This window comes from Ambystoma mexicanum, chromosome 5p (assembly GCF_040938575.1).
Source record: "Ambystoma mexicanum isolate Mex_15411 chromosome 5p, UKY_AmexF1_1, whole genome shotgun sequence".
Lineage (NCBI taxonomy): Eukaryota > Metazoa > Chordata > Amphibia > Caudata > Ambystomatidae > Ambystoma > Ambystoma mexicanum.
Window position 1 is genome coordinate 521,042,036 of NC_090930.1, and position 13,467 is coordinate 521,055,502.

Consider the following 13,467-nt stretch of genomic DNA (forward strand, 5'->3'; position numbering starts at 1 on the left):
GTTGATAGACATAATTTATGGTTTACACCAGAGCTTCAGTCTTTGAAATCAATATCCACGAAATCATATTACCTGTGGAAAAAGCATAATACCCCATTTCTTCTCAATCAATATAAAGCCAATATTAGTATCTATAAAAAGGCTATTCTTAAGGCCAAATCTAGCTTTTTTAATGACCGCATTCAAAATGCTCAGCATGACTCGAAGGAGCTCTTCCGTATCCTGAAAGAATAGGAAAGAACCAACCACTCTACGCCAGTTAGAACTATTGCGGACGATGCTACCTGGTGCAATGTTATGCAACAAGCCATGCATAAAAAACTACGCATGATTAAGGAAGACATATTGGAGAAAAGTATTCATTTGAATTGCTCCGAGGCCACATCTACTGAGTGGCCTTACCAAAGATCACCAGATATTCCGGTTTTTAATTTAGCACCCATCACGGACAGAGACTTAGAAACTATTATAACCCAATTAAAAGCCACAAAAAATAAGGATGACATTCATACTACCATCATAATTAAGTCATGTGCCCCTTCCTTAATTTCATCCATTCCTCAATTCGTAAATACCTCTATTTCTACCGGTATTATTCCCCAGAAACTTAAGCAATCATGGGTCATGCCAATCTTGAAGAAACCAGGGCTTTCAGTTGATATGCCAAATAATTATCGACCAATAACAAACACAGCATTCCTACTCAAGATTATTGATCGGGTGGCCTACATTCAAATTGCAGAACATTTAAAGGCACATCCCATCTTAAATGACCATCAGTCTGGATTTTGGGTTGGGTACGGCACTCAGACTGCTTTACTTGAACTCATATCTAAACCGATGGTTTGTATGGACAATAAGGAGGCATCCCTGCTTATGCTGCTTGATCTTTCTGCGGCTTTCGACCTGGTGGACCATGATATCATGGCCACCAGGTTGTGCGAAGTGGCTAATTTTGCACCTTTGGCCTGCAAATGGGTATCATCTTTCCTTAATAACCGAGACAGTAGAGCCTTCTGCGGTAATGCAGAATCGGAACCTATCGTAACAACTTGTGGCATACCACAGGGTATTTGTACATCTCCCTGCTTCTACAATATATTCACAGCCCCTTTGTTTGCAATGCTCGACTTTGAGAATATAATTTTTGCTAATTACGCGGATGACACGCAACGTGTCATCCCGCTTACTGGATGTCACAAGGAAGATGAATTAGCCATTAACAGAGTTTTTACTCTCATTGAGGCCTGGATGGTCCATAATAAACTAGCACTGAACAAGTCAAAAACGGAGGTCCTCGTTATAGGCTCACCACACACCATTAATAGAATGGGATCAGTGTATGAGAACTTCCAATTGGGTGGAGAATCTATTAAACCCCTAAAAAAGGTGAAAACCCTTGGAGTAACTTTTGACCAATATGTCAGCAGTCTGGTATCCTCATGTGCATATTACATCAAATTGTTAACACATCTAAGGCCACTGATCTCACAGGAGAACGCTGAAACTATTGCAAGAGCAATAGTAGGCTCTAAAATAGACTATTGCTCTAGCCTACTCATGGGTATCAGTAAATCTGATTGTAATAGGTTGCAGGTATGCCAAAATGGGGCTATCAGAGCTGTTATGAATCTTAAATTCAGATATCATGTCACACTGGCAAGACGTGAGTTACACTGGTTGCCAGTGACTTCCAGATTTCTATTCCGAACTCTGACTATTATATATAAGTGTAGATCAGGAAATGTGCCTGGGTACCTACAACAGCTGCTATCCACAAAAAACAATGTGCGAAAACTAAGGTCAAATAATCAGCATTTTTTGGCTGAACCAACATGCCCCACTGTTAGAGCAACTAACTCAGCCTTTATTTTTAACGGACCTATGGTCTGGAATGCTCTTCCTCTAAACATAAGATCTATTGGTTCTCTCGAATTGTTTAAGAAGAGCTTAAAGACATACTTATTCAACTAATGGATCCTTAGACAGCTATAATCTTTCTTCTCCATAGTGGCTCTGCATCTTCGGACTCTTCTATTTGTTACTCATTGTTGTTGTCTTGTAGTACCCTCACGCCCTCGGGTTCATGGCCGCTCTATATAAATGTATTAAAGTAAAGTAAAGTAAAGTATTAAGGCACCACAGTTCCGGTTGATTTTGGGAATGCCATGGTTGGTGGCTCACAATCCTCAAATCAATTGGCGAGCAAAAGAATTGGCCTTTCCCGAGACTTGCGCCCACACGTCATCGCCAAGAGAATCAAACACCAGAACCTCCACGCTTGCGACTGTGGCAATCAGCACCCTACCAAGTGAATACCAGGACTTTCATGATTTCTTTCAGAAAGAACAGGCTAATACCCTGCCACCGCATAGACCATACGATTGCCAAATCGACCCGATACCCGCCGCACAAATCCCTTGTGGGAGAATTTACGGACTCACGGAACCAGAAAACCAGCACCTGAAGGCCTATCTTGACCAATACCTGGCCAACGGGTTCATCCGTCCCTCGAAGTCTCCGGCAGCCAGTCCCCTATTCTTCGTACCGAAAAAGGAGGGGGACTTAAGAATGTGCATCGACTATCGCGCACTGAACCAGATTACCGTAAAAAATCGCTACCCCCTGCCACTGATCCCTGAATTGCTTGATCAAGTCAAAGATGCCCAAATCTACACAAAACTAGACCTGATGGGGGCATATCACCTTGTTCGCGTAAAACAGGGGGACGAATGGAAAACCCTTTTTCGCACCAAATTCGGCTTGTACGAATATCAAGTAATGCCATTTGGCCTTTGCAACGCGCCTGCTGCATTTCAATACTTCATGAACGATGTTCTACGAGAATTGATTGATGTCTGTGCTCTAGTGTACATCGACGATATCCTATTATATTCCGCATCAAAGCAGGACCACGTTAAACACGTCCGATCCGTATTGGAGAAACTCTGTCAACACCAGCTCTACGCCAAGCTCAAAAATTGCTCATTCCACGTCTCCGAGGTGGAATTCCTGGGCTTTATTCTCAGCCCGAATGGAATCCGAATGGATTTACACAAGGTAGATGCTATCCTGAACTGGCCATCCCCAAATTCATTCAAGGGGGTTCAAAGTATGCTGGGTTTTGCAAACTTCTACCGCTGGTTCATCCCAGGATTTTCGCAAATCGTGCATCCCATCATGTCGTTATTAAGGAAAAGCAAAAAAAGTTCCGGTGGACAACAGAAGCCGAGGAGGCTTTCCAGGAACGCAAAGCAAGATTCACATCTGCCCCAATCTTACGCCACCCTCGCTCTGATCTCCCATACCTGGTGGAAACGGACGCCTCAAGCATGGCTATGGGAGCTGTCCTCTCACAAAAGGACCCCGAAACGGGCAGTTACTTACTCCCTGTTGCCTTCTGGTCGCGTAAATTCACAACCCCTGAACTCAATTACGCTATCACAGACAAAGAACTCCTGGCCATTAAGTCAACCTTTAAGGCATGGCGGCACTACCTCTTGGGTGCCAGACACACAATCACCATAATAACTGACCACCGGAACGTCCAGTACCTAAAAACGGCAGAGGCCCAATCCTCACAACAACTACGTTGGGCTCTTTTCTTTGCTGAATATGACTACGTGGTTACATTTCGACCAGGGGTGAAAAACGGGAAGGCCGATACCCTTTCCCGTATGGGGGTGGAAGAGCAAGAGTATCAGACCCCTGACCCAATAGCAATCATCCCGAGTGACAAGCTCCTAGGAACCACAGCAACCATAACTCAGAAAGAATTACATGAAGAAATCCAAAACCTGATGAGTCCGGAGCAATTACAAGTGTGGAGTGCACAAGGAGCGCATTACATGATAAAAGATCAGTTGCCCTACTTCAGGAATCGTTTATTCTTACCAAACCAAGAACTACGAGAACAAGTCATGTCTGGTTATCATGATTCCTTGATCGAGGGCCATCCTAGAATCGGTAAAACCCTAGCCAAGGTAAAAACGAAATTATTGGTGGCCCACGTGGCATAAAGACATTATCCAATTCATCCTACCTTGTGGAGTGTGTGTTCAAAACAAGTCATCCAAGCAGAAACCGGCTGGGCTATTACAACCATTGGAAATCCCACCAGTACCCTGGCACACGTTGTCCCTCGATTTTATTACTGATTTACCACCCAGTCAAGGGTTTAACACTATACTTATGGTTGTGGACCTATTTTCAAAAATGGCACCTTTCATTCCTCTTAAGGGGCTCCCAAATGATTCCACTCTGGCAAAGGTATTTCTTGAAGGCATCATACGGCTCCATGGGTTTCCTTCAGTTTTGGTCTCAGACCGAGGTACTCAATTCGTATCTAACTTCTGGAGAAAATGCTGCTTTATGGCCCAGATTGACATCCGGCTATCCACCAGTCACCATCCCCAAACGGATGGTCAAACTGAGAGGACAAATCAGACGCTCGAGCAGTATCTGCGTTGCATGTTACACCAAGCTGAAGGAAGCTGGTTCGACCTATTAGGAATAGCTGAATATGCTTATAATAATTCCCTACACACCAGCACTGGGCAGACACCCTTTTATACCATGTATGGCAGGCACCCACGTACTTCTGAGTTGGACGTTCCTACAACCCTGGAAATGCCAGCAGTCAAAACCTTGCACACAACCATTTCTCAAACCTTTAAAAGGGCAGCTGAACACCTACTTCAAGCTAAGAATCGCCAAAAGAAGTTTGCTGATCAACACCGAGCAAAGGCCCCCAACTACCAAGTGGGAGACAAAGTCTGGCTGGCGTCTAAACACGTGTCCATTAAAGGAGCCCGAACTTTCCGTCCAAGATACCTGGGTCCATTCACCGTCACCTCTGTGATAAATCCTGTGGCGGTCAGACTAGCTTTGCCGTCAAACATGCAGATTCATCCTGTGTTCCACATGTCTCTCCTTAAACCTGTTCAACCTGGGACCCGGGTAGCAATGCCACCGCAGCCAGTAGTAGTCGCTGGGGAGCCAGAATTCGAAGTCAAGGACATCCTAGATTCAAAGTACGTCAGATCCAAATTATACTAATTAGTAGACTGGAAGGGGTATGGTCCACAAGACAGGACATGGGAGCCTTGTGAGTACATCCATGCACCTCGCTTGCTTAGACGATTTCATCAAAACCATCCAACCAAACCGGGACCAGACAGAAGAGCCACCTTGAGAGGAGCCTTGCTGTCATGATTCCTGCCCCTCATGTCCCCAGCCCTCCAAGATGTCAGGCTGGAACCAGGCCACGATCACCTACATGACCCTCAAGGGCCTCTCCATCCCTCCAAAGACCCACTTGGAGTCAGACTTGGCGCTTGTGGCACAAGACTCACTCACTCCAATAAGATAACATTGGGGATTGGACTTGTAGTGCATTGATGGAGATAAGATGGATGCCCCCACATATTTCGGTTCCCAGAACTGCATGTGCGGTCTAGTTGTTTGGGTGTGGTTCAGCCCAGAGACACCTGGGATACCCAGAGACTATTTAAGCCACACCCAGGCTGAGAAACATTCTTTACGTTTTCTGCACCTGCAGTGTGACACTCCCAGTGTTCGGATCGGTCTCCAATAGGCCTGCATCTTTCTTCTGCGCTCAGCTCCTGCAAGAACAAGAACACTGTTAGAAACAGCCTTACCTTGCGGCGCTTCTGCCCATCATTCATCGCTCCTTCTGTTCTGCGGGCATCTTCGGTGGTGTCATTCCCATCCCGGCATGCTGCTTCCTAAGGAAAAGGGAAAAGAACAGAAAAAAGGCATCAGTAAGCATTCTGCAAATCTTCGCTTATTTTTAAATACTGTACAAGCTTCAAACGCTTACCTGAATCCCAGCCGCTCTGGGGGATCTCTGTCTCCGGAACTTCTCATCCATCTGCAAGAGGGAAAAAGACACTCCAGGTTAGCTTGGAAACATCTAGAGGCGCCGCATACCGCGCTTACCCACTGCATTTGTTCTTCATAACCGGCATCCACGCTGAAAATGTCACGGCACCTAAAAGACACCGAAAAATAACTCCGTTCAATGCAAATACGAAAGGGGTGCATCGAGCTCTCACTCACCTTCAGCGCTACGCATCTCAGCAGCACGCCGCCATCCCTGGACGCCGGCCATCATCTAAGGAAGGAAAGAAACGAAGTTAAAGAACTGTTCAAAAGACTCATTATACTTACCTGTCGGACTCTTGCCAGTGAAGTAACTAGGCAGCAACAAGACCGCATCAATCAACGCACCCCTGTGCTGAAAGCAGGACGGAGAGCACACTATCCAAGAAAACAAGGTGAGCTGTGGTTCAAAGGGAAGGGTTGGACCCCGGGGAAGAAGGGGTTCAAGCACACAGAGACAATAGGGAGTTAAACTCTACCAATCCTTTGTTTCAGGCCCAGTCTCCAGTCGAATAGCCTCCAGGGAAGGGTTCGAGGTCGTAAGAGTGACATCCCCTTGGATACCAGGTGAGCTTTACATCCCCAGTCTTTTTTGCCAAAAATCAATCTGAACATAATTTACTAATCGTTTTTCATGATTTTCAGTGATAAATATTCGACCTAAAATTCTATAACTTTATACATGGGTATAGATTATCAGAAGGCATAAAGTATTGAATTTCAAAGTGGCATCATGTACACTTTCCTCAGAATATCCACTTCTCTGCCATTTCTTTTCCCGATATGGCAGTGAAGGATACCTCGTCTTGTTTAAAAACATTTAAACTGTTAACCTTTTACATTTCTGCGAAGTCCTGTTGCAGAGATAAAAGTCTTTATTAATCAAATAGTCTTTTGAGGCAAATGGTCAGCATTGTTCACCATATACGGGCATAGCTTACAAGGCTGCTCTTGAGTTAGCTTTGAAGCTCCCAGTAGAAGTTGCGGGGACGTGTGATTTCCTATTTCCCATGCCAGGACAGTTTAGTACTTTTGGTCCATTTAAAAGTTTTCAAAGGTGGCAATTAGCATGCATGTGTCATAGAAGTTTATGGTGGTTCCTTTTTGGGGGAAGGCCTCAGTTTAGCCAGCAGAAAAACCTGTTCTGGAGCTCCGAAAGCAGCCAGCTAATGCATTTAATTCTTGATTTTATTTTATTCTGAATCGGAAGCAAGCCTGTTGAATAAAACATCCTATATACGTTTCTCATCACAAACCCCTTTACATTGTTAGACAAGGGCAGGGCCTTATCGAACATATACTTTTAAAACCAGTATTTTTCTTATTTACAAAAGTACATTTAAACACTGTGTGAGGCCTGCTGGCATGTTCCTTTCAAAAAGTTCCATCTGAATTTCCCACATTGTTCTGCAGTCATAGTCAGTTTCTTTTATGCAGCAATTTGTTTAAAACATAGATCCACTGAAATTGACATAGGCTCAGAGGGCCAGGGTCTCTTTTGCTGCATTGATTTTTGACATTTTGTAACTCAAAAGTCAAGCGTTTTCCTGTGCGGCTGAAAGTAAGCTTCTTTTGATTTCTCAGATTTGGCCTGACATAGACTGTCATTTGGGCATAAGGCTCTCTTATGCTGGAGCACAATCTGGATATGGGTGGGCATGGCAGGGTCTCACTGATAAAAGTAGTGTGATGATGAACAGATGAAAATAGCATCAGGGCAGCATCCTTTTCAATGGGAAGCAAGCAGCAGAGCAGCGCTGCTTTTCAATTCACTTGTTTCGGTGCACACAAGAACACACACTGGCACCTTTCTCAGTGTGCTCCCTGTTCCAACTCGCCCAATCAGTATTTGGCAAGATGGTGCTGCCATCCTTTTGTAGCTGCAAAACGCAGTTTTGATGCAATAGTGCTCCAAGGAGCTAGCACAGCCATTTTGCTGTTGATTGCTGAAGTGCAGCTTGATCATGGATGGGAATTCTGCTGAGTTGGTCAATGTACCCCACAATAGGGAAGAGAAAATTTTCAAAGCTACTATAGCATGTATCAGGTGTGGGAAATGAGTAAAGGAGGGGCAGTGGGAAATGGGTTCTGGGGAAGAGGCACATTGGAATTATAGGTATAGAACAAGATGTAACCTAAAGGAGAGATTATCCCATAATGTTTCATCACCTCTGCTTCTGAAACTCCATATCCATGTAAAATCAGTAAAATGCAGTCTTCACTTAACTAATATTCATTGCTTTCCTCTAGCTTCATTAACTATGGAACTGCATCACCTACTTCCTTCAGGCCCTAGCATGAATCCCCTTAAATGAGGTATAGGCCGGTGTTTGAATAGACCTTCTTGCCATATGATTCAAGAGTCTTTTCTTCCTTGTTGAGGGGTGCTATAGTGGCGGTACTGGACGAGGAAGCCTGGGGTTCTGCATACATAGACGCAGCAGCAATTACTGATGACAGGGGCTGCGGGTGTGTAGAGTGTAGTATGCTGCCCCCTCAGTTTGCCTGAACCTAGCGTACAACTTCTTGTTGACAGGTTGTGTGGAGTGGGGCTTGAGCCAGCCCTTTTTGACCAGGGCTTCCACATCTTTTGGTATGGGGATGCCCGACCGAGCCTCAGCCTTGATGCCCAGGACCTCTGCCAAAACTCCAGCTTCAGGGAGCTCCTGTTGTGGCTCGGGGATACCCAGGTATTCTGACGAGCCGGCAATCCTGACATGAAAGGCTTTAGCTTACGAGGGCGGATCCTGCTCCTCCTCGTCTGTGTCCTGCTGTTCCACTGTCCTGGGGTGTGGGGAAGAGTGGCGCCAGCGAGCCTGGGGGGTTCCTCTATTGGTGGAGCTTCTGTGCTGGGCTGCTGCGGCTGTTCACCCTGCAGGGTGGAGCCCGCGCGGGAGGCATGAGGTGCATTGCGGTGGACTGCGGCAGGGCTGGTGGCAACATGTCTTTAATAATGCTATAAGGTATAAATAACCCGGAAAAAGACTGCGCCCAATGTTCAAAGAGGTTGTTTTATTTTCAAATGTTCAAAGAGGATGTTTTATTTTCTGTACACGCCAGTTCATGGGAATGTCTCATTATATTATTTGTTTCACGTAAAAAATGGTTTGTTATGACTATATGGTGCTATGACTGATTAATAGCCAGATTTGAAAAAGGTCTCAGGGAGACCGAAACACGTGTCATCACTTTAAGGGCACTTTGAAAATAAGACAACCTCTTTGAACATTGGGCGCAGTCTTTTTCCGGGTTATTTATACCTTATACTTATGCTCAAGGGGGTTTTTTCTTGGCAAAACCCAGAATCCGGTGAGACGCGACCAGTTACATCCAATGAAGCTTTTTTGAAAAATACCTAATCTCAACAAGGCTAATGTCGCCATGTTAGACCAAACCGCTGTAGCCAAGAATTTCTGATAAAATGTCTTTAATAATGCCCCTGAGGATTGTGCCCATCTGAGGGGAGCGCATGAGTGACTTGAAAAACTGTCCTCACAGGCTGGCTGCGAGCGGTCTTGCTTGGGAGGAGGGGGTGAATATGCAACCTGTCTGCTTAGCCCCTGCCTGTACCCGGACCCTGGGATGTTAGGTTAAGACGTAGACCAGGTGACAAGTATCAATGGTACCCAGTCTGTCCTAGCAGCCGCACTTCTACTTTGCTGTTTGGTGTGCTGATGGGCCTACGTGCCCACCTGCGAGGCTTCCCGCCGTTTGAGGTATGGGAGTGGCAGCCATCTTGTCTCGAGCCACCATTTTGTCTGCGCCTTGAGCATGTGGACCTGTAGCTGGCATGTTCCCGGACTTGGCCTGCATGCTCGACCGCACCGGCTCTGCCCCCCACCTTGCACCTCGGGTGTACACCCGGTAGGCGTTTAGCCCTCTGCCTTCTAGCAGATAGTGCTGGCCCTGCATGAAGGCGCCCCCTCTGGAAAGGACCTGGTATCAGGGCGATGCCTCTCGGGACATGTCCCGGTGGTCATAGAGCGCACAGGCCCCTTGGCTGCTCAGACTGGGAGGGCCCTTGGACCTCCTCAGCCATAAGGCTGGTAGCTTCGTTGGCCTCAGTGCTCCCTGTGCCGGTGTGAGGGCCAGACTGACCCCTCCCGCCAGAGGGCTTCCCCGGGAAGGAGTCACCTCTGCGGGGTGCCTTGGAAAACAACGCACTTGTCTTCCTCCGGACGTAGTCTTAGATGTTCTGCAGCCGAGTCCTGTTGAAAAGCGCCCTCCAAAACCTGAGACAGTGCTTGAGCAACCTGGGCGTGAGGGAGTCACACACGGAGCATCCGCCCCAACCGTGGTCCTCACCAAGGCATCAAAGACCAAGCATGTGGTGATCTGCTGTCGGGAAGGAACCATCGCACGACAGACACCTGCTAAAGCCGGTCAGGGCCAGAGCTAGGACACTGGTGGACGGTGTTCCCAAGTCTGCAAAAGAAAGGAAAAAAGTTAGTGAAACACCTGGGGAAGCGCATGGAATAATGAGGCAAGGCCTCACCCGGGACCGCTGGTGGAGTGGTCTGTTCCTGTCGACGCAGAAAAGGGTACTGAGGTGTGGTGCCAGTGGGCAAGGTTAAGGGAGCCTGTGCTCCCGAGGCCTCGCCCTACCGCGCCAGTACATTTAAAGGGTAAATGTATTATTCTGGTGGAAAAGAGGCTCCGTACTTCGCGAGGGACATCCCTACAGGATGGAGGAAAGGGGACGGGACGTAGGATTACATAAGCTTTTGGTGACCTCTGAAGGTAGCTTTACGATGTTCCCCAAAATGGTAGTTGTGGATCACAGGGAATAAAATATCTCTGTCATGCACTTCTTGAAAACCCAAAAGTGGCATTCAAAGGAATGTAAATGAAAGAAAGTGTAGCTAGTAACAAACAAGAAAAGAAGACTTTTGCAGATAAATCAAGAGAGCTTAAGAAACAAAGTTAACAGAATGTTCAGGCAAATAACTGGTCAGCGGCACAAAAAAGGGTTTATTGCAGAAGGCTTGTTACAAGCTCTAGTCCAAGCACTGTATGGTTTGCATACTGCATCCTTCCAATCTCATCTGATGTCCCTTTCTGGCAATGATAACATGAAAACTAGTCAAACTGTAAGGAAAAACATTATTTCAGCCAAATAACAAAGGAAGTGACATAGACACTGGTGGACGGTGTTCCCAAGTCTGCAAAAGAAAGGAAAAAAGTTAGTGAAACACCTGGGGAAGCGCATGGAATAATGAGGCAAGGCCTCACCCGGGACCGCTGGTGGAGTGGTCTGTTCCTGTCGACGCAGAAAAGGGTACTGAGGTGTGGTGCCAGTGGGCAAGGTTAAGGGAGCCTGTGCTCCCGAGGCCTCGCCCTACCGCGCCAGTACATCTCTGTCATGCACTTCTTGAAAACCCAAAAGTGGCATTCAAAGGAATGTAAATGAAAGAAAGTGTAGCTAGTAACAAACAAGAAAAGAAGACTTTTGCAGATAAATCAAGAGAGCTTAAGAAACAAAGTTAACAGAATGTTCAGGCAAATAACTGGTCAGCGGCACAAAAAAGGGTTTATTGCAGAAGGCTTGTTACAAGCTCTAGTCCAAGCACTGTATGGTTTGCATACTGCATCCTTCCAATCTCATCTGATGTCCCTTTCTGGCAATGATAACATGAAAACTAGTCAAACTGTAAGGAAAAACATTATTTCAGCCAAATAACAAAGGAAGTGACATAGAAAAATCTCACATTTTATATAAAATGTTTGTTATTTTCCTATGTGTGAATATAGATATGCTGATGTTCTCAATAAAGACATGTATCATTATGGATCTAGTATAAACAATACAGCCAAATATTCATATTTTACCAAGCAGTCCAGAAGAGCTTGCATTTCCCACATTACAAAGCAGTATTCTTTATGTACACTGCCGGTGATTTCATTTAGTTTAAATACTGTACTCACAGTTCTTTTTCTGGAACACTCCGTAATCCAAGGCACAGAAATGTTTCCTGAAATCTGTGGAAGTAATAAAATCATTAGCAATGCCAGAGTCTGGAAAAGAATGTCTGTACAAAGCACTCATGTAGAGGCAGCATACTGTGAAAGAGAAAGTCGCTTTTGTAGTCTTTAAAAGGGCACCAGTAATCAAAGCAGATAAAATACAGATAGCAACCTTCTGATCTCCAAAGAAAGAATGCTTTTAGTTGTTTTATATCGGGTAAGCAAAGCATCAGCCACTAAAGCTATTTAAATGTTGTAGTCAAACAGCATGCAATATTTTGTGTTTGTGTACATAACCTTTGAAAGAATAAACTATTTTTAAAGTCTGTAAGAACTGTTGCCACCACCCCCTGAAAAGATGTAAATTAGTCAAATGATTACATCTAGTTAAAATTGTGTGTTGTTAAATGGTAACAGTAGAAAAAACAAAGACTGGAAGTCAACAGTGCCTGTGTAGGTATTGGACATTTGACAGGCACGGACACCAGAAACGCTGGTATTTGCAGCAATTGCCAGCAGCCATGTAGTACCATCATTTGCCAGTTATTATCATGTGAGGTATCTGAGCAAGTAAGCATGCCGGAGCAGCGCAATACTCCAAATAGTGTGATTAACAAGACACATGATGGCAATACTTGATTACCTGGGCATACACACTATATATGTAAGGTACATAGCCTCCAGTTTTGGAATTTTGCATGAGGGTATTCTGACAAAGTCTGCTGACTTAGTGTAGGGAATTTAAGGGGTGACCCAGAGATCTCTGGATACCCTCTAGCCCCTTCATATAGCAGGGGGCAGCCACAAGGGCAACCTTACTCAGGGTGCTTGCCCTTTTAGAGAAATCACTAGGGTCCCTGGGGTTCTTTTCACTCAGCTACCCAACTCCTGTCCTGGTCAGTCATCTGACCCACGACCCTCTGTTGGAGAGCCTGAAGCTCCCACTAGCCAGATCCAAGGTCCCTCAGAAGACAAACACAGTAATTAGACACTTTGCCTCTGCGTGCCATCTGCCTCTGTATGCCCTGGCTCTGGCCTCACCCTTCAGTACTTTGAGACACTGAGGTCAGCCTCTGACTGAAAACTAAGGCATTTTAGGGGGTTGGAGAGCAGGCGTATGGAGAAGGAGACTATGGATTATAGCAGAATAGAGTAATTTTTTCCTTACTCCTACATCCAACCCCCTTTTCTCCATTCCTAAGGACGGCTTGCCTAAACTGGGCATCCGCCCTCAATATCATGTCCTTACAATAGTATCTGTAAGAACCTGCAATTGAGTCATGCAGCATAAGACGACTTGGCCCTCACCAGGTGTGTGTGACGGTCTCTGGGTTGAGGTATGTTTTCAGCTCTCAATAAGACAAGACAGAATCCATCTGGAGATGGTTGTTGGAGCCCCCAAATGTACACATTAGCGTGAGGGTGTCGTCAAAACGTTGGTTCTGATAAATAGCATTTGGGGTGCTCCTGATATCTAGTGAGTGAAGGACTCTTTCTGGCTCAGTGGACTGATTAGGAAAAAATACTGGAAGGGATATTTCCTGATTAATGTGGAACTCCGACACCACCTTCGGTAATCTGGATGATGAATGCACAGCA

At 45.6% G+C, this 13,467-nt stretch overlaps 1 protein-coding gene across 2 annotated transcripts in view; it reads right to left on the bottom strand.

The window, feature by feature from the left end:
- Positions 1-13,467, bottom strand: part of HDX (highly divergent homeobox) — a 571,608-nt gene that overhangs the window by 354,981 nt on the left and 203,160 nt on the right. For both annotated transcript variants that reach the window (XM_069612922.1, XM_069612923.1), the window contains one exon: positions 11,830-11,883. In XM_069612922.1, the coding sequence (XP_069469023.1) occupies positions 11,830-11,883 (54 nt within the window). The remainder of the gene's footprint in view (positions 1-11,829; positions 11,884-13,467) is intronic.